General features: G+C 58.8%; 2 protein-coding genes across 6 annotated transcripts in view; one reads left to right on the top strand and one right to left on the bottom strand.

Moving 5' to 3' along the window:
• Window positions 1-6,003: 6,003 nt before the first annotated feature.
• Window positions 6,004-12,329, bottom strand: NTSR2 (neurotensin receptor 2). The gene is given in 5 exon segments (XM_002710076.5): window positions 6,004-6,426; window positions 6,428-6,581; window positions 7,325-7,415; window positions 8,657-8,930; window positions 11,663-12,329. Coding segments are annotated over 5 exon segments (1,371 nt in total). The 5' UTR covers window positions 12,293-12,329; the 3' UTR covers window positions 6,004-6,204.
• Window positions 12,330-17,669: 5,340 nt separating this feature from the next.
• The window catches only part of LPIN1 (lipin 1), a 125,094-nt gene continuing 123,268 nt past the window's right edge, over window positions 17,670-19,495 (top strand). For 4 of the 5 annotated variants that reach the window (XM_051827807.2, XM_017340887.3, XM_051827802.2 and 1 more), the window contains exon 1: window positions 17,677-17,874. In XM_051827807.2, the coding sequence (XP_051683767.1) occupies window positions 17,794-17,874 (81 nt within the window). In that variant the 5' untranslated portion in view covers window positions 17,677-17,793. Of the gene's footprint in view, window positions 17,875-19,495 lie in introns of all 5 variants that reach the window. The other variant, XM_008254750.4, reaches the window with a different exon arrangement.

The raw sequence follows: 19,495 nt of genomic DNA, 5'->3' as shown, positions 1-19,495 counted from the left end.
CGTCCCAGCTGAGGCGGAATTAGCATTTTAATGAACACAACAGTTGGAAAAGCCTGTGCAGACTTTAATGGCCTTCATGTCTGGAGCAGGAACACAAATTCTGGGAGCGCATTTGTCATTCGCCGGACGCGCTGTCCCAGTTTCCCTTCTTTCTTGCTGAAACTCTGCCAAGCGCTGGTCTTTCTTGCTCCGCTGGCCCCGCCAGGGCGAGTTTCTTGCTCTGTGAAAAGCTCTCTCCGGGTGGTCCAGCGTGCCTACAGGGGGTGGTTTGGGGACTGTTAGGTGCCAGATTGGATCCCCCCAAAAAGATATGCTAAGGTCCTAACTCCCAGCAACTTGGAATGTGGCCATCTTTGGAAATAGCGTTCCTGATGGAGTGAGCTGAGCTCGGGTCATCCCTTGGTGAAGGAAGGCCCCATCCACTGTGCCCCGGGCCCTTAGCACGGAGAAGGGACACACGCAGGCTGGGCACCGGGGACGGAGGCAGAGCGGGGGATGAGGACTCCACGCGGAGAAGGCCGGGGCTTGCTGGGGCTGCCGAAGTTGGAAGGCGCAAGCAAGAATCCTGCCTGGAGCCTGTGGGCAGTGCGGCCCTGCTGCCACCTGCAGAGCGGGCAGGGAGCCGGGCTGGGCAGTCTCAACCGCACGGTTTGTGCTGCTTTGGTCTGGTGGCTGCAGAACCCGATCCCGGTGGGCAGTGTTTACAACCCCGCGTGAAACAGGCCCCCGGCTCACGTGAAGTCAGGGCTGGGGGGATAGATGCTTCCAGGGTCGCCCTCTGGATCTTGGCAGATCACACATTTGCAACCACTCCTCCCTGCCCCCCCCCACCCCTTCCCATACTCTGGAGCCCCGGCCATCACTAGTATCTTCTGTCTGTCTGCAGTTCTGACAGCTGCTGTTCATTGAGATTTTGGGGGGTGCTAGCTACTGCCTGAAGGAATTTGGCATATTTATGATGTCACTTAGTTCCGAAACCTAAGCGATTGTTGTTATGACAAAACCCGCCCATTTCACAGATCTGGGTTAGGTCTCAGAGCTGCCAAGCAAGGTGGGGAGGATCTGTCCCCAGGCCTGTGGGACCCCAGGCTCTGGGCTCTCGAAGCCTCACTCAGCACCACCCCCTGCTTCTCTGCTTCTCGTTTGCTGTCTGGAGAGCATCGTGCCAGCAAGTGGAAGAAGCCTGCTTTCATCAGGGTCCGCACGCCCAGCCGTGCGCCAGGCACTGCTGTGGCCAGCAAGTACCAGGATGAGACCAGCAGCTGCCAGCCCCACTCTGCAGTTCCTCAGGGCCCCTTGGCAAGCCCACCACCCTCATTCATGGGGGCTTCATCCTGACCAAGGCACAGAGATGGAGCACCCAAGCCTGGGCTCCAGTGCCGGTGTGGGCAGCAGTGGGCGAATGGTCTGACTTAGCTTCTCTTGGCATCAATGCCCACACATAAAAGAGCTGTGGTGATGCAGGCAGAACATCCCTAGACTGCAAGTCTGAAGTCCAGAATGTTCCAGAACTGCACGCGGAGTATCAGCAGGATGCCGCACCTGGGGCCTTCCACACAGGCGCCCTAAGAATTCCGTATGAGATTAACTTAGGGGGGACCGGTGCTGTGGCATAGCGGGTAAAGCCGCCACCTGCAGTGCTGGCATCCCATATGGGCACTGGTTAAAGTCCCAGCTGCTCCACTTCCAATCCAGCTCCCTGCTATGTCCTGGGAAAGCAGTGGAAGATGGCCCAAGTCCTTGGGCCCCTGCACCCACGTGGGAGACCTGGAAGAAGCTCCAGGCTCCTGGCTTCAGATTGGCACAGCTCCGACCATTGCAGCCATTTGGCGAGTGAATCTCATTTGGAAGACTTGTCTCTCTCTCTGCCTCTGCCTCTGGTACTTGCCTTTCAAATAAATAAACCTGGAAAAAAAGATTGCTTTCAGGTATGTATGTAAGGTGTACATGAAACAGAAATGAACTTCATGTTTATACTCGGATCCCAAAGATCATTATGTACCTGCAAATGTTCCAAAACCCAAAACAACCCCAGATCTGAAATGCCTCTGGTCCCAAGCAGTTGAGATCAGATGCTGAACTGGTGCTGGGGTTGCAGCTGGGGCTGCTGTGGGGGTTGGGCGTGACACGCTGTGCGTCCTGCGTCTGCAAGAAACCCATGTGCAGGCGGACAGAGGCCTTTTCTTGCTTGGAAAATGGCCTTAAAATGAAATCCCGGGGCTTGAATGCCGGTATCGTAATGTGGAATTTTATTGCCTGTCGCTCCCCCTCTTCGTGGAGGAACGACTCAGGACCCTGCGTTGTTCTTTCGTCTGCTCGGCCCTCCCCGGGTTTGCTGCTGGTTCTTCCTGGGTTGGCTACCGTCCCTTCCACCTCCGTGGAAGGGCGGTTCCCCCTGCCACTTTCCCCACTTCCGCGGGGGAGCGGCACACCGCCGGCCGGCTCTCTCGGGGGCTGCACAGGTGTTCCTCTTAGATGTTCCCCTTAGATGTTCCTGGTGCATGTTGTCTCTCTCCTCCTTTATAGTCCTCTTCCGCCAATCCCAACTCTGCTACCCACACGCCGAGTACGCTGCTCTCCTCCAATCAGGAGCAGGTCCTACAGTTTATTGGTTGAATTGGAGGCAGCTGTGTAGAAGCTGTTTCCTCCTCTCCCAGCGCCATATTGTGGGAGAGCAGATGCATAGAATAAGTCTTAATTCCAGTAACTTAGTCTAGTCCGAGTTGCTCCCAGTTGTTCCCCACAATTGCCAACCTGATTTCCAGGAAAGTGAATTTCCTGTCTGTGATGTGTGTGCAGGTTGGTGGCACCCAACTCCCGGCAGCAGTGTTTTTTTTTTTTTATAAATATTTTTATTTATTCATTTGAAAGAGTTACACAGAGAGAGGAGAGACAGAGAGGAGAGGTCTTCTGTTGTCTGATGGTTCACTCCCCAGTTGGCCACAATGGCCGGAGCTGTGCTGATTCTAAGCCAGGAGCTTCTTCTGTGTCTCCCACGCGGGTGCAGGGGCCCAAGCACTTGGACTATCCTCCACTGCTTTCCCAGGCCACAGCAGAGAGCTGGACTAGAAGTGGAGCAGCCGGGACTTGAACCAGCACCCATATGGGATGCTGGTACTGGAGGCGGCTGCTTTACCCACTGTGCCACAGCACCAGCCCTGAGCAGTGTTTGTGCTTGTAGCTGCGGTTTTTGGTTACTGTGTCAGCCATAAGATGCCACGCCATTGTTGCTTGAGCAGCCATTTCTTAGGAACCAGTGAGGCTAACCCTGCTCCTCCTGTGTGTCTCTTGGCCTTTGGGTCTCCGTGTTTTGCTTCTTTACAGGAGGTTTTTGGACACTTGCGAAGCAGCTCGTCTGTCGCATCGTCTCGGTCAGCTTCCCTCTGGGTTTTTTATTTATTTATTTTTTATTTTTTGACAGGCAGAGTGGACAATGAGAGAGAGAGAGACAGAGAGAAAGGTCTTCCTTTTGCCATTGGTCCACCCTCCAATGGCCGCCGCGGCCAGCGCGCTGCTGCTGGAGCACCGCGCTGATCCGATGGCAGGAGCCAGGTACTTCTCCTGGTCTCCCATGGGGTGCAGGGCCCAAGCACCTGGGCCATCCTCCACTGCACTCCCGGGCCATAGCAGAGGGCTGGCCTGGAAGAGGGGCAACCGGGACAGAATCCGGCGCCCTGACCGGGACTAGAACCCCGTGTGCCGGCGCCGCAAGGTGGAGGATTAGCCTAGTGAGCCGTGGCACCGGCCCCCTCTGGGTTTTGCTCCTGTTGTTTCTCACTGAGCTTCCATGAAAGGTGGCGGAAGGGCTGTGCCTCAGTGGGGCGCCTCTGTGACACTGCCCCAGCCTTTGCCCCCTTGGGGAGTGGGCTGATGATGGTGGCAGTCCCAACACTACTGTAAGGGGCTTTAGGGTCTTTGTCTCATTTAATTATTGTGAACTTATGCACGTGTCCACTTCCTGTCACTGTTAGGAAATCTCTGAGACAGGCTGGGTGGCACAGGCCAGCATCAGCCGGGCCGAGGGGACGTGCAAGACGGGGAGGGGTCTCCTGTGCTGAGGCAGGGAAACAATGACAGGGCAAGGGCTTTTTCCTTTGGAAAGATTTTATTTATCTATTAGGAAGGCAGAGTGACTGAGAGAAGAGCCAGAGTCCTTCCATCCACTGGCTGAGGCCGGGCCAGGCTGAAGGCGCTGTGGGGGTCTCCACTCTCCAGGTGGGTGACGGGCAAGGGTGCCCGTGGCGGCGCAGCCCTGGGGAGACGGGTGAAGAGCGAGTGACCGTCACCTCTGGCCTTTCCTCAAGGGCCCTGTGGCCGGGAACTGGGGGCTGAAGCCACCCACAGCCACCCGGGGATCCAGCTGTGGGCAGGGCTGCCTCCGTCCCCCTTGATGCACTGCCCTGCCGCCTTGGCCCCCAGGGGTGCGTGTCTGTATGTGATGTGTGTGGCAAGTGTGGATATGCTTGATGAGTGTTCGCTGTGCATGTTCCATGTGTGATACATGTATGTGCATATATGATGAGGATAAGTATCGATGTGATTGTGTGATCAGTATGTGATGGATATATGTGTGATGTGTATCATATGGTAAGTATGAACATGTGATGAGTATGTAATGTGTATGCCACATGTTGGTGTGTGTATGTGCCTGTATGATGTGGATGATAAGCATGTGATATGATTTGATTGTGTGATAAGTATGTGCTGTGTGTATGTGTGAAGTGAATGGTAAGTATGATGTGTGTGACGAGTGTGGCAAGTGATGTGTATATTGCGTGTGTGATGTGGAAGATATGTATGTGATGTGTGTGTTGCATGGGTGCACAGTGTGTGTGTAATGAGATTGTGCAGAGCCAGTCATGGGAGAAGACGGTCAGGAGGTGGGCGGGGCCTAGGGAGTAACTCCCATCAGCTTCCGCTCCGTGCTCTCACCTGGGTCCTCAGCGAGAGTCCTCTTTCCCTGGGGGGGCTCACCCCATTCAGGAGCAAGGCTGGCCCTGCGCAGCAGCGGAGCCGAGCCCGTGCCAACGTGGGCAGGGCTGTACTGACGAGAGGAATGCAGATGCAGCTCCTGGCCCGCCCCGAGCCGTGAGATCGCGTCTGGGCTCCCCGTGCCCTGTGCCGGGCAGTGCACAGTCGCTTCCCCGTCGGTCACACACCGTCCCTCGCCCCGCAGGCTGCCCTGGCCACCGCGGGGCAGGGGTCAGCAGTGGAAGGCACAGGCACCCTGGCTCCCCAGAGCTTACAGCACATTTCTGTCAGTGTGCACGGCAGTACTCTCCTGCTGGGGGAGGCTGGAGAATGTCCGTCCTGAGATGTCCCTGCTGATCCGTGGTTGGGGACAAGTCGTGGGACAGCTGAGCCCGTGCCCTGTGAATAGAAAGCTAAGGAGAGGGCAGGCGGTTGACTCAGTGGCTGAGATGCTGTTGACGCCTGCATCCGCTCTCGAGGCACTGGGCGCGAGTCCCAGCTCCACCCCGATTCCTTCCCCTGGGAGGCAGCAGGTGACGCTCAAGTACTTGAGTCCCTGCCACCCACCTGGGAGACCTGGACTGAGTCCTGGCTCCTGGCTTCAAGCTAGCCCAGTCCTGGATGTTGCGGGCATTTGGGAAGTAGACAAGTGCATGGAATCTCTCTCTCTCTCTCTTTCTGCATTTTGAATACATTTTTAAAAAACCAGCACCGCGGCTCACTAGGCTAATCCTCCACCTTGCGGCGCCGCACACCGGGTTCTAGTCCCAGTTGGGGCGCCGGATTCTGTCTCAGTTGCCCCTCTCCCAGTCCAGCTCTCTGTTGTGGCCAGGGAGTGCAGTGGAGGATGGCCCAGGTGCTTGGGTCCTGCACCCCATGGGAGACCAGGAGAAGTACCTGGCTCCTGCCATCGGATCAGCGCGGTGCGCCGGCCACAGCAGCCATTTGGGGGGTGAACCAATGGAAGGAAGAGCTTTCTCTCTCTCACTAACTCTGTCTGTCAAAAAAAAAAAAAAAAAAAAAAAAAAAAAAAAAAAAAAAAACCTTACAGGAAATGAGGCATGCTTCCAGGATAGCCGGAAAGCAACAAGCAGCCTATAGAACACAAGCCAACATTTATTGAGTATCAATTATGCACCAGGCGCTGTGCTAAGCACTTTAATCTCAGACGCTGCTGAGATGGCTGCTGTTCCTTATCTGTCATCTAGGGGGGGAAGCCGAGGCCACGCGGGGTCACATGTTGATTCGCCTGCAGTTACACGGCGGGGAAATGGCAGAGCTGGGGGTCAGTGGAAGCACCCCGACCCCACCACCAAGATCAAGGACGGAGTGACAACTGAACCGTGGTTCATTCTTGTATCTCATCCAGCTCGGGGGTTCTGGGGGAGCCCCAACACCCAGAGCTGTGCCCAGTCGCGGGGGCCCCTGGGGCCTCCAGGGGTGACGGCTGCATGGCGTGGGGCTCTCGGCACAGGGTGCCAAGGGCCTCCAGGAAGAGCCTCCTGAAAGAGGGGGACATGACGTTGTACAGGACGGGGGTCACCGCCGAGCTCACGTAGAAGAGCGTGTTGGTCACCATGTAGAAGTAGTGATAGAAATCGTGGAGCGCGCTGGAAGAGAAACCAGGCCCGGTTAGGGAAGCCGTGGCCGCCTCACAGTGCCCCTCCCCTTCCTGCTGGGCCGGGGAGGCCAGCGCCCCACTGCAGGGGTCTCCTCACCGCCGCCGCCCTGAGCTGATGGCTCTACCCTGCGCACTTCCCCTGGCACCTGCTGAAGTGCGGGGCCATTGTCTAGCCCAGGGGGATGCTGGGACCCCTGTGTGGCTGGGTGTGGCCAGGGAGACGCAGCCTGACTCCCCGTGGCTGAGCTGCTCTGAGGGCGGAAGGGCTTGGCTGCGCCCACGTGGGTGATGGGTGCTGGGGGCTCCCGCAGAGGAGGTCCCTGTGCACCCAGCTGTATCCCTGGAGCTGCTCCCTGTTTTCCAGGGTGTTTGACTTCCAGCTGCGCCATCGAAAGGGGGTGCACGTCTCGGTCTCTGTCCAAGGGGCCTTTCTTAGCTCAGGGAAGCACAGCTCCAGTCTTCCCGCGTCTCCTGGTCCCTGCCCGGCCCTGGAGACTGCTCTCCAGCCTGTAGTCAGGGTGCCAGAGCCCTGCCCTCCGCCTCCCAGATCAGAAAATGCCCTCCCCACCTGCAGATGAAGGGTTCTGAGGGCACAGACTGGGCGTGGCCAGCTGCGACGCCAGCCACAGGCCCAGAGGACTCGGCAGCCTGGGTTCACTCTGGAGAGCGAGGGAGGCCCCGGCCCAGCCCAACGGGCCCCTCTTGCTGTGCAGGGCGCTTCTGCCCACTTACTCGGTCCACCTGTCCTCCGTGGTGTAGCAGTACATGAGCCTGCGGGCGTGGTACGGCAGCCAGCAGACGACATACACGGCCACGATGGCTCCTGCAGGACAGGTGGAGAGAGAGGGGTCACGTCAGACAGAAAGCAACGCCTTCTCAGTCGCGCTGTCTCTAAGGGGAGACCCCGAGGACGGGGGCGCTCCCCTGGGGTTTGTCCCTGGAGCCAGAGTTGGCAGGGAACTCTGGGATGGCCTACACATCCCTACTGAGTCTGCTCTCAAGACTGGCACCGTCCCAGCCTCCAGGTGTCTGCTTCAACTACGACTCTTTCCTACCCTCTTCCTGATTGTGAAGGCACCGCTGTCCATTCTGCACTCAAGCCCGAAGCCAGAGAAGTCTGCTTCCCTTCCCCCAACATGAGCAGTCTAGGAAGGAGTTTCTCTTTAGGCCTCCCCTCCCCCGCCTCCCCATTGCACCCCAGGAGGCCCGGGCCGCCTTCCCACGGGACTGAGACAGCCACCCCCTAACGTCCACCCCTTCCTCTCCTGCTCTTACCCTGCCCCAACTGGCAAACCCATGCTCTGGCCCGGCATGGCCCCTGCAGGAGCCCCATCAACTCAACCCCCGTCCTGATGGAGACGCAGGCTCTTGGGCCCGCCTCGGCCTACTCAGTCAGACTCTGAGGGATGGGGCCCAGCGTCTGTGCTTCCTGATTCTCGGGGTCTTTCTTACACACTATTTACCCCCATCCTCCAAAGGGCTGCCCGGGCAATGGGTCTTGGAAATAAATCTCAAAAGAAATAATCAATATAGATCAATAGATAGGTAATGTTATATACTTATACTGATGTAATCAGTATAAGTCAAAACACACTACGTCCCAGTCCTGGACACTGATGCTTTCAATCACTGGCCTGGGTCCCTTACAAGGCCACACTGTCCCAGGTACTTACAAAAAGTAAGCAGACAGAACAACGCTGTAGCAGGGGACGTGGGGAGCTGGAGGGGAACTGGATTCGGGGACCCAGCGGGTCTACAGGCCTTAACCACACCTGCTCACATCGGTGCGCCTGCGCAGCCAGGCTTGCCGAATAGTGGCCTGGCTCTGACTGTGTGTGTGTGTGTGTGTGTGCGTGCCTGCGTGTGCGTGCGTGCGTGCACGAGCCCTGGAGCAGATCAGGGTTTCCTGTGCAGAATTCCAGCTCCTTCCCTCCCCACCGAGCCTTCCAGGAAGCCTGCTGGAGATTGCATAGCTCTCTTTGGGCAGAGGGAGAGGTGGCCTGCAGAGAGGTAGCAGTGTGCTGAGGTCACCTGGCCCCCAGGCCGTGTCACTGACGACTTAACTGAGAACCCGGGCGCTGCGCTGGAGGCTGCGGACCCGGCTGGAGTCCCTGTGTCGCAGCAGGGCGTGGTGGCCCCCCAGGGAGAGCGTCTTCCTCCAAGCCATGAAGCCCAGGAGTCCCTCCTCACTGAGCAGCTCCAGGTGGCTGGGGGCGAAGCTGCCTGCGGCGGAAGCCGACGGCACCTGGGAGTAGAGGGCCACCAGGTGGTTCATGGTGACCCCATTCAGGAAGGCCGTTAGTGCCAAGGGCAGCACGAAGGACACCAGCACGTTCACCTGCGGAGGAAGACCAAGGGCCGGGGACTCTGGTCACAGACTGGCTCAGCAGAAAGGGGAGGGGAGAGAAGGTTAGACGCCAGCTGAGGGGTGGGCCCCGGCACAGGCAGCACTATGCTGCCTGGGACACACATCCCACGATGGAGCGCCTGGCTGCCGGTCCTGACCCTGCTCTCCGAACCAGGGTTCCCACTAACGTGTGCCCCGGGAGGCAGCAGGCGACGGCTCCAGTACCACCCCTGCCATCCACATGGGGGACCTGGGTTGAATTCCTGGCTCCCAGCCTTGCCCGGCCCCAGTTGCTCCAGGCACTTGGAAAGTGAGCCAGTGGGTGGGAGATTTCTATCCATCTGTCTGTCTGTCTGTCTCTTTCTGTGTTTTTTTTTCTGCCTTTCACAAAAAAGAAGAGCAAAATAATCCCAATTTGAGTCTGGTTATTTGAACATAAAATGTATGCTTCAAGCTAACTGAGCATTTTTGCACATACTCTTTTTGGAATAAGGTTGTGACAGTGACAGATTTTACTATCAATGTATCAAGCTCGGACAAGGAATTTGACAAGCTGTGGAACGTCTCACGTGGGAAGTGGCGCCTCCGAGAACCAGGGATCCTGCCCAGCCAGTTCTGAGAGCGTCCTCCTCATAGAGACCAGAGGACGCCCCTTCCCAGGCTACGGGGGTGTTTTCTTCTGGGTCTGCGTGTTTCCCACGTTCTTGTCGAAGTTCTGAGATCCTGCTTTATTAGATCTGCCCGGCTCTCCACAACGTGTTTTAAGATGTAGCCCTGGCTCTGACATCAGTAGATACACACCCTGTAGCCCTGCAGCAGCAGCTGTGGGCTGGTGTCTCGCTCCAGCACGCGGCCGAGACGGAGAATGCCACGCCTGCCTGCTTCACGTATGCCCCAGCTGCAGACATGAGGGACACGACCAGGCAGAGCCCGTGTCAGCTCCTCTCTGCTGGGCACCTCCACTCATGATGAGAACACTGGCAAGTCCCTGCTAGCACAGTTAGCACCCAGCAGTGCTGCCTGGGCGGGATCTGCTGTGACAAGGATGCGCTGTGTCCAGGTGAGTGAGCTGGCTTTTGTTTGCATTAGACGCTCTGTGACACTTGGGCACACAGATGCCACCCTCCCTGTCAGCGTGAGACACACACTCCCCTTCCAACTCGCCAGGCTGCCATGTCTCCTCCCAGCTCCACAGGCACCACCCTAAGTGCTTCGGCCTCCTTTGCATCCTCCTGTTCGAACAGGTCCACTGTCTGGACAGCTCCTGTTTAAAGCCACAGTGCACTGTCACAGCCTCTGTGACCAGGGGGCCAGAGCAGGGGACCATGGGAAGGCACTGGGGCAGTAGCCCTGGGACTCCGCTGAGTCCACCCCACAGCAACAGGAGCAGGTGGACAGCAGAAAGGACAGTGCCCCTCGGAAGCACCCCGGCACCATGGGACAGTGGGCAAGGAGGCGAGGGGAGCTTTCCCTGGCAAAGGGAGATGGGGATGGCTTGCGGGCTCCTTCCAGCCACAGCCCAGGATGCCACGGGGACAGCCACTCTGGGCTTCCACGTGGCCACCACACGCTCATGTCCTCACACTCACATAGCAGCAATATTGAATGTGTTCAAATGCACATGTATAACTTTGATGGGAAAGTAAAACATTTGAAAAAGTAAATCTTAAAAAAAAGGCAAAAGAAATAAACAGTAGACATAGGAAATGGAGCTGAGTTAGCCAGGGAAGACTGGGGGTGGGCGTGGGGGAGGGGGTTGGAGGGGACACTTGGCATGTCACCTGGGGTGCGGTACTGCTCTGCACGTCACCTCAGGCAGAGCCCGGATTTTGCACCGCTGTGAGCATGACTGCTCTGGGCCAGGAAGACGAAGGGGAACCGCTGTGGAGGACAGGCTGGGCCCTGGGCACTGTCACGTCTTCAGTGACCAACCGGGAGGCTGAGCCCGTGGTCTCACGGGACAAGCTCTGCACAGACGCCCCAGGTCCTTCTCTGAGTCAGGGAGGGGCATCAGACAGGGGGACACCCCCCAGGCTTCCCCCACATCTTTACCCCCAGCCCCTATTCTGGTCGAAGCCGCTCCTGTGGTATCTCTTTGACTTACAACAAGAAAAGTCCCAACTAAACTCTCCAGCTCAGTGAATTCTTTAGTTGCAGAAATAGGCCATACACTTGTAAGTGCCAATTTCTATGTAAAGTAAACCAATTACAAAGAAAGAAACAAACCCTCAGGTACTTGGCCCCCTGGTCCTTCCCCTCCATGCCTGGTCTACCCACAACCCCCACATCCCTGGGGGGACCCCAGGCCCACGGGAGAGGCACCTGAGACAGTTGCTCACGGGGGTGTGGGCTGGAGCCTGCAGAGTGGGGCGGGGAGAGGGGTGTCACTCAAACAGATGCAAGAGGACCATGCTGCCCACACAGCCACCACACAGGCACTTCTGCGGGTGCCTCGGTGGGCACGATAGACCCCGGGCAACCTGGAATCTCAGATCATTTAGGCAGCGACAGAGCAAAGCCAGGGAGCGCTGGCTTGTGGGATCCTCAGAATCTCAGAGGTGAGGTTCACTTTCAGGAAATGCATTGCCCAGTGCCAGAAATGCGACCATCGCCTGCTGAGAGAATTCAGAACAGGGGAAGCAGCCATGCGGCTCCTCTCAATGCTCCCCGTGTTGGCTGCTGCCCCCTCCCCGAGTCCCACTCCCCACTCCCTGCTCCCCTACCTGGATGAAGACCTGCAGCGCGGTGCGGCTCACCAGCACGGTGCACACGCGGGAGGCCGGCTCCAGCGGGCCGCCCGCCGTCCGCAGCTCGTGCTTCTGGCCCACGATGACCGCCATGGGCAGGGAGAAGCCGAGCGAGGCGGCCCAGACGAGCGCCAGCAGGCGGCGGGTGCGGCGCGGCGTCAGCAGGCGGCGGGCGCGCAGCGGCTGGCACACGGCCAGGCAGCGCTCGGCGCTCAGGCTGGCCACGCTCAGCACCGTGGCGTAGGCGCACAGCTCGCGCACCAGGTGGTAGGCGCGGCAGCCCAGGTCGCCGAAGGCCCAGGGGTGGTGGAGCCACACCGCGTTGCAGAGCTCCACGGGCGCGCTGACCAGCAGCAACAGCAGCGCGGCCAGCGCCAGGCTGAGCACGTGGTAGCGCAGGCGCCCCGGGCGGCCGGCACGCGCCTTCAGCACTACGTGCACGGACAGCACGTTGCCCGCCGTGCCCAGCACGAAGATGAGTACGTAGAGCCCTGTGAACAGCACCTTGGCCCAGAGGCGCGTGTCCGCGCCCACCAGGGCGTCCAGGCTGAGCCCGGCGCTGGGGCTGGGGCTGGGCCTCGGGGGCCGCTGGCTGCTGGGCTCCATCGGGCTACCGCGGCTTGCGCTCCCTCCCTCTCGCTGCCCGGAGACTGGGCCGGCTGCCCGAAGAGCCAGCGGGCACCTCCTCCTCTCTGGGCACCTCCAGAAGTGGGAGGACCCGCCCCTGAGGGGTGTCCCTGAGCCAGCGCGGGTCAATCCAGCCCGGAGTAGGATGTGGCTCCGCGCCTCTGCACAGGTTTGCTGACCTCTCTGAACCTAGTTTTCCCACTTTAACGTGTTATCCAGCCTGCAGAATGTCTGTGCAGATTAAGTGAGTGAGACTGTGTGAAAGTCCCCAACCCACAGGAGACAAAGGCATGGGGCTTTCGTGGCCTTGGCCGCTGGGCCTCTGTCGCCTGCCCGTGAGGTCCCCGGCCCGCTTGGAAAGAACCAGCTGAAACACACTGCCAGGTTCCTTCTCCAGTGCTGCCCTGGCGGCGTCCAGGGACTTCGCTGTCACTGACGGGCATCTCCTCTCCCGGGCCTTGGAGAATGCCTCCTCGGGAGGAAGCCTGGGTACCTGTTTGACAAAGCGTTGCTGGCCTGTTCGGGCAGCTCCTTAGCACACAGAACTTCAGGGCTCAAAGGCCCTAACATCTCATGCTGAGAACCCCTGGTGTTGGCTGGGGACAGATTTGCAATCAGACCTGGGAGTTCTCCTGTCGCTCCCCCTCTTCGTGGAGGAGCGACACTAAACCCTGCCTAGGCTTCCTATCCGAGTCACGGCACCATTATGTCGCTCCCCTTCTTCGCGGAGGAACAACACAGGACCCTGCGTTGTTCTTTCGTCTGCTCGGCCCTCCCCGGGTTTGCTGCTGGTTCTTCCCGGGTTGGCTACCGTCCCTTCCACCTCCGTGGAGGGGCGGGCCCCCTGCCACTTTCCCCACTTCCGCAGGGGAGCGGCACACCGCCGGCCGGCTCTCTCGGGGGCTGCACAGGTGTTCCTTCAGATAGATGTTCCTGGTGCGTGTTGTCTCTCTCCTCCTTTATAGTCCTCTTCCACCAATCCCAACCCGGCTACCCACACGCCGAGTACGCTGCTCTCCTCCAATCAGGAGCAGGTCCTACAGTTTATTGGTTGAACTGGAGGCAGCTGTGTAGAAGCTGTTTCCTCCTCTCCCAGTGCCATATTGTGGGAGAGCAGATGCATAGAATAAGTCTTAATTCCAGTAACTTAGTCTAGTCCGAGTTGCTCCCAGTTGCTCCCCACATTCTCCTACTTTTATTTTTATTTATTTATTTATTTTTGTCTTTTGTTGTTGCGTCCTGGTGACGAGTGATGTAATCTTCCCTCTGGATAACCTTAGTACACTGAGCTCAATAGGATGTGCGCTTGCTTTGTTTCTCCAAGTCTCAGTCTGGTACGTGAATGGAGACAGCGGTGTGCTAACTGAATAGATACCAGGAGGTACTGTGGCTGTCACTGGAGCCTGGGCTGGGTTCAGGGGCCTGTGACTGTGCAGCTGAATGGAGCCCCGTGCTAGCAAGGGCCCTGTGCTGCCACTGTCATCTTGAAATCCTTCATGATGTTTAAAAAGATGTATTTATTTGGGGGGGAGAGAGAGAGAGAATATTTGATCTTCTGTGCCCTGGTTCACTCCTCTGACGGCTGCAATTGCCAGGGCCGGTCCAGGCTGAAGCTGGGAGCGTGGAGCTCCATCCAGGTCTCCCACACGGGTGGCCGCGGACCAAACGCTTGGGCCATTCTCTGCTGCTTTCTCAGGCGCATTAGCAGGGATCTGGATCAGAAGTGGAGCAGTTAGAACTCGAACCGGCGCCCATCTGGGACTCTGGCATTGCAGGCTTACCTCACTGGACCTCATAATTCCTGAACGGGGGGCCCTGCTGTTTCATTTTGCAATGGGCCCTGCAATGCTATAGATTTATTTCAAAGACGGGGTCTTGTCCAGTTGCTTTCGTGAGCTCTGATTGTAGAATGGAGGAGAGACTGTGATACTGTGCAATTTCTGTTTCTCCCAAGTCATCAGAATAATTATTTGCTATTTCTTGCAAACAAAGTTTTTAATGAGATATGGGGAAGTGTTTGGCGTGGGGGTTAAGATGCCACTCGGGATGTCCGGGTGAAATAACACCACAGTCCAGGGTTACCCTTTTGTGCCCAATTTTGCCAGGTTTTTGGAATTTAACTCTTTGTGTCCCAGAGGCCTCATGGACCCCTAACAGTGAGTGAGGCCTGGATCCCGTCTGGAGGGGGCCTCTGTGGTGGTCCAGGTGATGAGATGTGAGCCTGCAGGTAAGTGACCCTCCCCAGTGTGGTCTAGGTGTGGGGGGAGGGGAAAGGGTGCTGGCGTCCCACGGCATCCTGGCCTACTGTTACGGCTTTCACAGGGCTGGCGTGGGCGTGGAAACTCCAGAGTCTCCCGTGAGTGGTTAGGGGTTGAGGGTTGACAGATTAAGCACTGGGTTCCATTAGGTTGCTAGGTGCAGCCCCTTGAGCACATCCTGATGTAAGGGCTGGCCACGTGGAGGTGCAGGAGAGCGCCCTTGTCTCTCTGCCGTCCTCCATCCCCACCGGATGCCTGATCTTCGACTGTGAACCTCCAAACCTTCTTCCCTCCCAAGTGTCCCCTCTCTGGGATTTTAATTAAGGCAACAAAAGGCAGATCTCCCTGACCCTCGGCTTCCTCTTCTGAGAAGTGACACGGCCCGGCCTGGAGGAATGTGTGAACTGGAGATGATGTGTAAGTCCATCCAGGAGACAGGACTCAGAAGGGCCAGGCCCCACCTCTTTCCCTTTCCCACCCAGGTCCAGGGTGGGGAGATCAGGGGAGGCTTCAAGGAAGAGGGGGTTTGATCTGAAGCTTGGAAGTGGACGCGGGCGGGGAGCCCCAGCAGTGGTCACTTCCCTTCCTTGGGCACCAGTGTCAGCCCTCAGTGTCCTGGGGAACACTGGGACATGGATCCCTCTGTCACCTCCGCCCCCGTCTCCTCCAACGCAGGCTGCCCACAGGGGTGTGAGTGACTCCACCCTGCACTCAGAGGCCGACAGCCAAGACCTGCAGCTGCCTCTCCCCTGCGCCACCCGGACGGTGCCCCACTGCCCCCTGGGTCACGCCTGGGCCGGGAGCCACCGCTGCCTGCTTTGGTCAGTTCTATCCCAGCACTGCTGGGACCAGGTGCACTTCCTCACCATCTTATCTCTCGGTGCTCATGAGGTTCTCAAAATATCTCAGTGGGACACATTAAAAATAGTGCACACGCTGGTGAGCCAGCTCCAAAATGTCGCGCGGACCTGCCATTATCCCTCCCCTGAGGACACCTCAGGATGCTGGGGCCATGGAGCCAGCCCAGGTCATGGGGGCGGGGTCAGCTCTGCGGCTGTGGGAGGGCGTCCTCCCCGGGGGGGGGGGCAGGGGCGTCAGTACTGGGGTGGCCAGGAAAGTGGTGCAGTGACCTGGGGTCCCAGAGGCCCAGGGTCCGGCACTCATGGATAAGCCACATGCAGTGAGGATAGTTATACCCCAAGCAATGGGAAAGCCAGGCTCCTCTCTTTCTTTCTTTTTAAAGATTCATTTTATTTGTTTGAAAGTGGAGACACACAGAGAGAGGGAGAGGGAGGGAGACAGAGGGGAAGGTCTTCCATCTGCTGGTTCACTCACCGAATATCCACAATGACCAGGGCTGGACCAGGCAGAAGCCAGGAGCCTGGAACTCCATCTGCGTCTTCCACATGGGTAGTAGGGGCCCAAGCACTTGGCCGTTCTCTGCTGTTTTCGTGGCACGTTAGCAGGGCGCTGGGCCAGGAGTGGAGCAGCCAGGACTCAAACAGGCCCTGTGACTTGGGATGCTGGTATCTCGGAGGCTGCTGAGCCCACTGTGCCACAATACCAGCCCCATGCCAGACTCCTTCCTTCAATTTTCCCAATTCATTCTCAGAACAAACCCAGACAGATCTTAGCAGGGCCCCTACTGGAGGGAGTGAGGAAGGAGACCCTGAAAGCAGGGAAGGCCGGGGAGAGCTAGAGTGTGGGGCTGCCCGGTGCTGCCCATGGAGTAAAGGTGCCAGCAGGACACCAGTGCTGTGGCTTAGCTGTCAAAACTGCTGCATGTGACGCCAGCATCCCATATGGGCGTCAGTTCAAGTCCCAGCTTCTCCACTTCCAATCCAGCTCCCTGCTAATGTGCCTGGGACAGCAGTGGAAGATGGCTCAAGTGTTTGGGCCCCTGCACCCACATAGGAGACCTGGAAGAAGATCCTGACTCCTGGCTTTGGTCTGGCCCAGCCCTGGCCATTGCAGCCATTTGGGGAGTGAACCAATGGATGAAAGACCTCTGTGTCTCTCCCTGTCTCTGTAATAATGCCTTTCAAATAAATAAAAATAAATCTTTGTTGATAAAGATGCCAGCAGACACCTCACCGGCTGCAGGGACATGAGGACCAGCCAGGGGAGCTGAGGCGTGCGGCCCAGTGTGCCCTGTGGCCACAGCTTCTGTCTCCAGTCATTCTCTCCCTGACCCTCCTGCTGCAGCCTGCTCTGCACACGGCCACACACCCAGTGCGAATTCCAAGTCCCTTCCGCAGCCCTGCTCTGCTGGAGCACCGGCCACACCTTCAGCTAAAGCCTCCGTGCCCACCGTCCAGCCCTCTGCCCCAGCCTCCGCCGAAACCACCCCCTCCCACCCGAGCCCAGGATCCAGGTGGGGGGTCTGTGTGTTAGAGTTAGATTAAGGGCCTGCAGGGCCACTTCCCGGCATTGCTGAGGTCTATGTGTTTTCTGTCTGTCACCGGCAGGCGTGCGGTGGAAACCACAGGGCCTCATGCATTGTCAGTGCACAGCTCCACGCGCGTGGGAAGCAGTCGTGGCCCAATAGCTGTTGTCCAGCCAATGGGGCTGAGCACGCTGGCTGAGCCCTGCTAGGGAGGGGAGCCCAGGGCAGGCTCTGCAGGGAACAGTGTGGGGAACGACATAGGGAAAACGCAGCTGAGCCCAGTCCTGCCTCCCAGGGGCCGAAGGAATTTGGAGGGCCAGAGCAAGCGTTCCCTGGGGCTTTTGTGGGAGGCAGGTGGTGTATAAAGAGGACAGAGCATGGTCTGGAAAGCATAGTTGGGTTCCCTGCGCTCAGCACCACCTCCCACCAAACCCTCTGCACAAGTAATATACAGTCGGCTTCCAGTCCCATTCTGCCCCCTGAGCTGTGTGACCTTGGGGTGCTGTGATCCCAGTACCACCATGGCTGGCCAGCAGGGGGCGCGCCCCTCCCCTCGGTGCCCCTGCCCACAGTTGACAGCAAAGGGGCGCTTTCCGGAACCTCTGCCTCCCGGTGTTGTTTGTCAGCCAGTCTGCAGGTGGGAAAGGACTTGCAATTCAACACCCTGCTCTTTTGCTGAGCCCTGTGACTTGGCTGCGCTCCGGGCGGGCGTACAGGCGAGCACAGCCTGCCCCGGGCTCCAGTGTCCGTGTCACAAGCGCCAGCCTCCCAGCGTCTGGCCAGGCTGCCCGAGAGACATTCCTCTCCCAGAGCGGCCAGTACCCTCGGGCCGGGCCATGGCGAAGCAGGACAGAGTCTGCAGCTCCAGCTGGGATTCCTCGCAGGGCAAGAGCCCCCAGGATTCGGCTTGGTCGTGGGTAAGGGCCGGCCACGTGGCCATCTGCAGACACGGCGCCACTCTCCGTTCTTCCACCTGTGGATGTCGGGTGCTGATGGGACTGTGGGGTCAAGTGTGCCCAGAGCGCTCCTCATCATGGGCCCCCGGATGAGTGACGGGCTCTTGCTTCGGTAGCTGCGTTTAGCGTGGTGGCTTTAGCGCTTGCCCGGGTGCTAAGGGACTCTCCGGCACCTCAGGTGGAACGTGTGTGGTGATCGCTTTGTTCCCAGCGTGCTGGGCTGGGAACCGTGGCGGCTTTTGTGTTTAGCGTTGGCACAGCCTGCTGGAGGGACTCTGGCACCGTCTCAGAGACACGCTGGGTGTGACATGGGCCCTATGGGATCCTGGAGCCAGGGGCAGTCTGGTGGCCTGCTGTCACCTTGCCCGGGATGCCACAGCATGTTTTTGCATGGGGTGGGAGAGGTTGTTCATAAGTGCCCCCCCCCACACTGGAGAGGGGGAACTAGAGAACCCTCAGTGGCAGGGAGCTCAGGGCCTTGCTTTCTCCAAGGAGGACCGTGTGCCAAAGCCTCACCCCAAATATTGCGTCCCAGAGACCCCGCGATGCTGTGCTCTGGGCCTCAGCTGCAGGAGGCTGGGCTGGCGCCAGCAAGTGTGCCGTGAGCAGGGGCGCAGCAAGCCCGGGGCGCTACAGCCGGTCCCCAAAGCACCTGTCGCTGTCACTTCACTCAGCTCCGTGTCGGGCAGGAGGCTGGGCGGGGGTGGCTGTCGGTGCTCAAGCTGGAAGGCAGAGAGGGAGACAGAGGAAGAAGAGGGCCCGAGTGTCGCTTGGCCCTCGGGGCAGGTGTCTCCTCTGTGGGCCGGAACTTGCTCCCCGTGCAGGTAGCACAGGAGCGTCCCCGCCCCCGAGTGCCCTGCGGAGGAATGGCCACCCACACCTGGCTCATTAGTGAAATTGATCGCGTGGTGGTGATTCAGCGGCTTTGTCTCGCTTCCACCCTGGGAGGACCCGCAGGGGCCTGGCCGGCTCCACCCCAGCGGTGAAGGAGTCTGGGCGGGCGGGTGGGTGGGGACCGCTGACACTGTGTCCCACTGACACCTGAGGGAACAGGCTGTGGAGTTGGGATGCGTCCGTGGGGGCTTGGGGGGGTACATGGGTGGGGGTGGTGCCCAGCCCAGCTCTGGCCCGCCCCCCAGGGCCTCCCCGTGGCCGCCATGACCAAGGATCGGCCTTGGTGCTTTTCCTTGAAGCAGTTCATTACAGGACACGGTGGAAGGTGGGATCACACGCTAAACTGTGGATCAGACAATGAACTTTGCGCTCCCCGGCTCGGCTCAGTCAGCAGAGGCCCTGAGAATTAAGCTACAGAAAGCATCTCGGATCCACCATTTGCCCCCCTGCACCCCCACCCCTTCCCACCTCCCCCCACCCCCTCCAGCTCTGTCTTGAAGGGAACTGTGAAAGTCCAGGTGGAAGCCCTCAGCGGGCCGCTTGCCCCTTCCACTGTGGTCTACATGCCCCTGCTGGCTGCCTCTGTGCAGGGCCTGTGACTCTCTACTCCCCAGGGAGCCAGGCCTCCAGGGCACAGCGGGGTGCCGGGGTTCCCAGGGTTACCTGCTTCTCCTGGAGGTGTCCGTCC

The sequence above is a fragment of the Oryctolagus cuniculus genome, chromosome 2, assembly GCF_964237555.1.
Source record: "Oryctolagus cuniculus chromosome 2, mOryCun1.1, whole genome shotgun sequence".
In the NCBI taxonomy this organism is placed as follows: Eukaryota; Metazoa; Chordata; class Mammalia; order Lagomorpha; family Leporidae; genus Oryctolagus; species Oryctolagus cuniculus.
The sequence above is the reverse complement of the archived record's forward strand: the minus strand, read 5'-3'. Positions and strand labels throughout refer to the sequence as shown.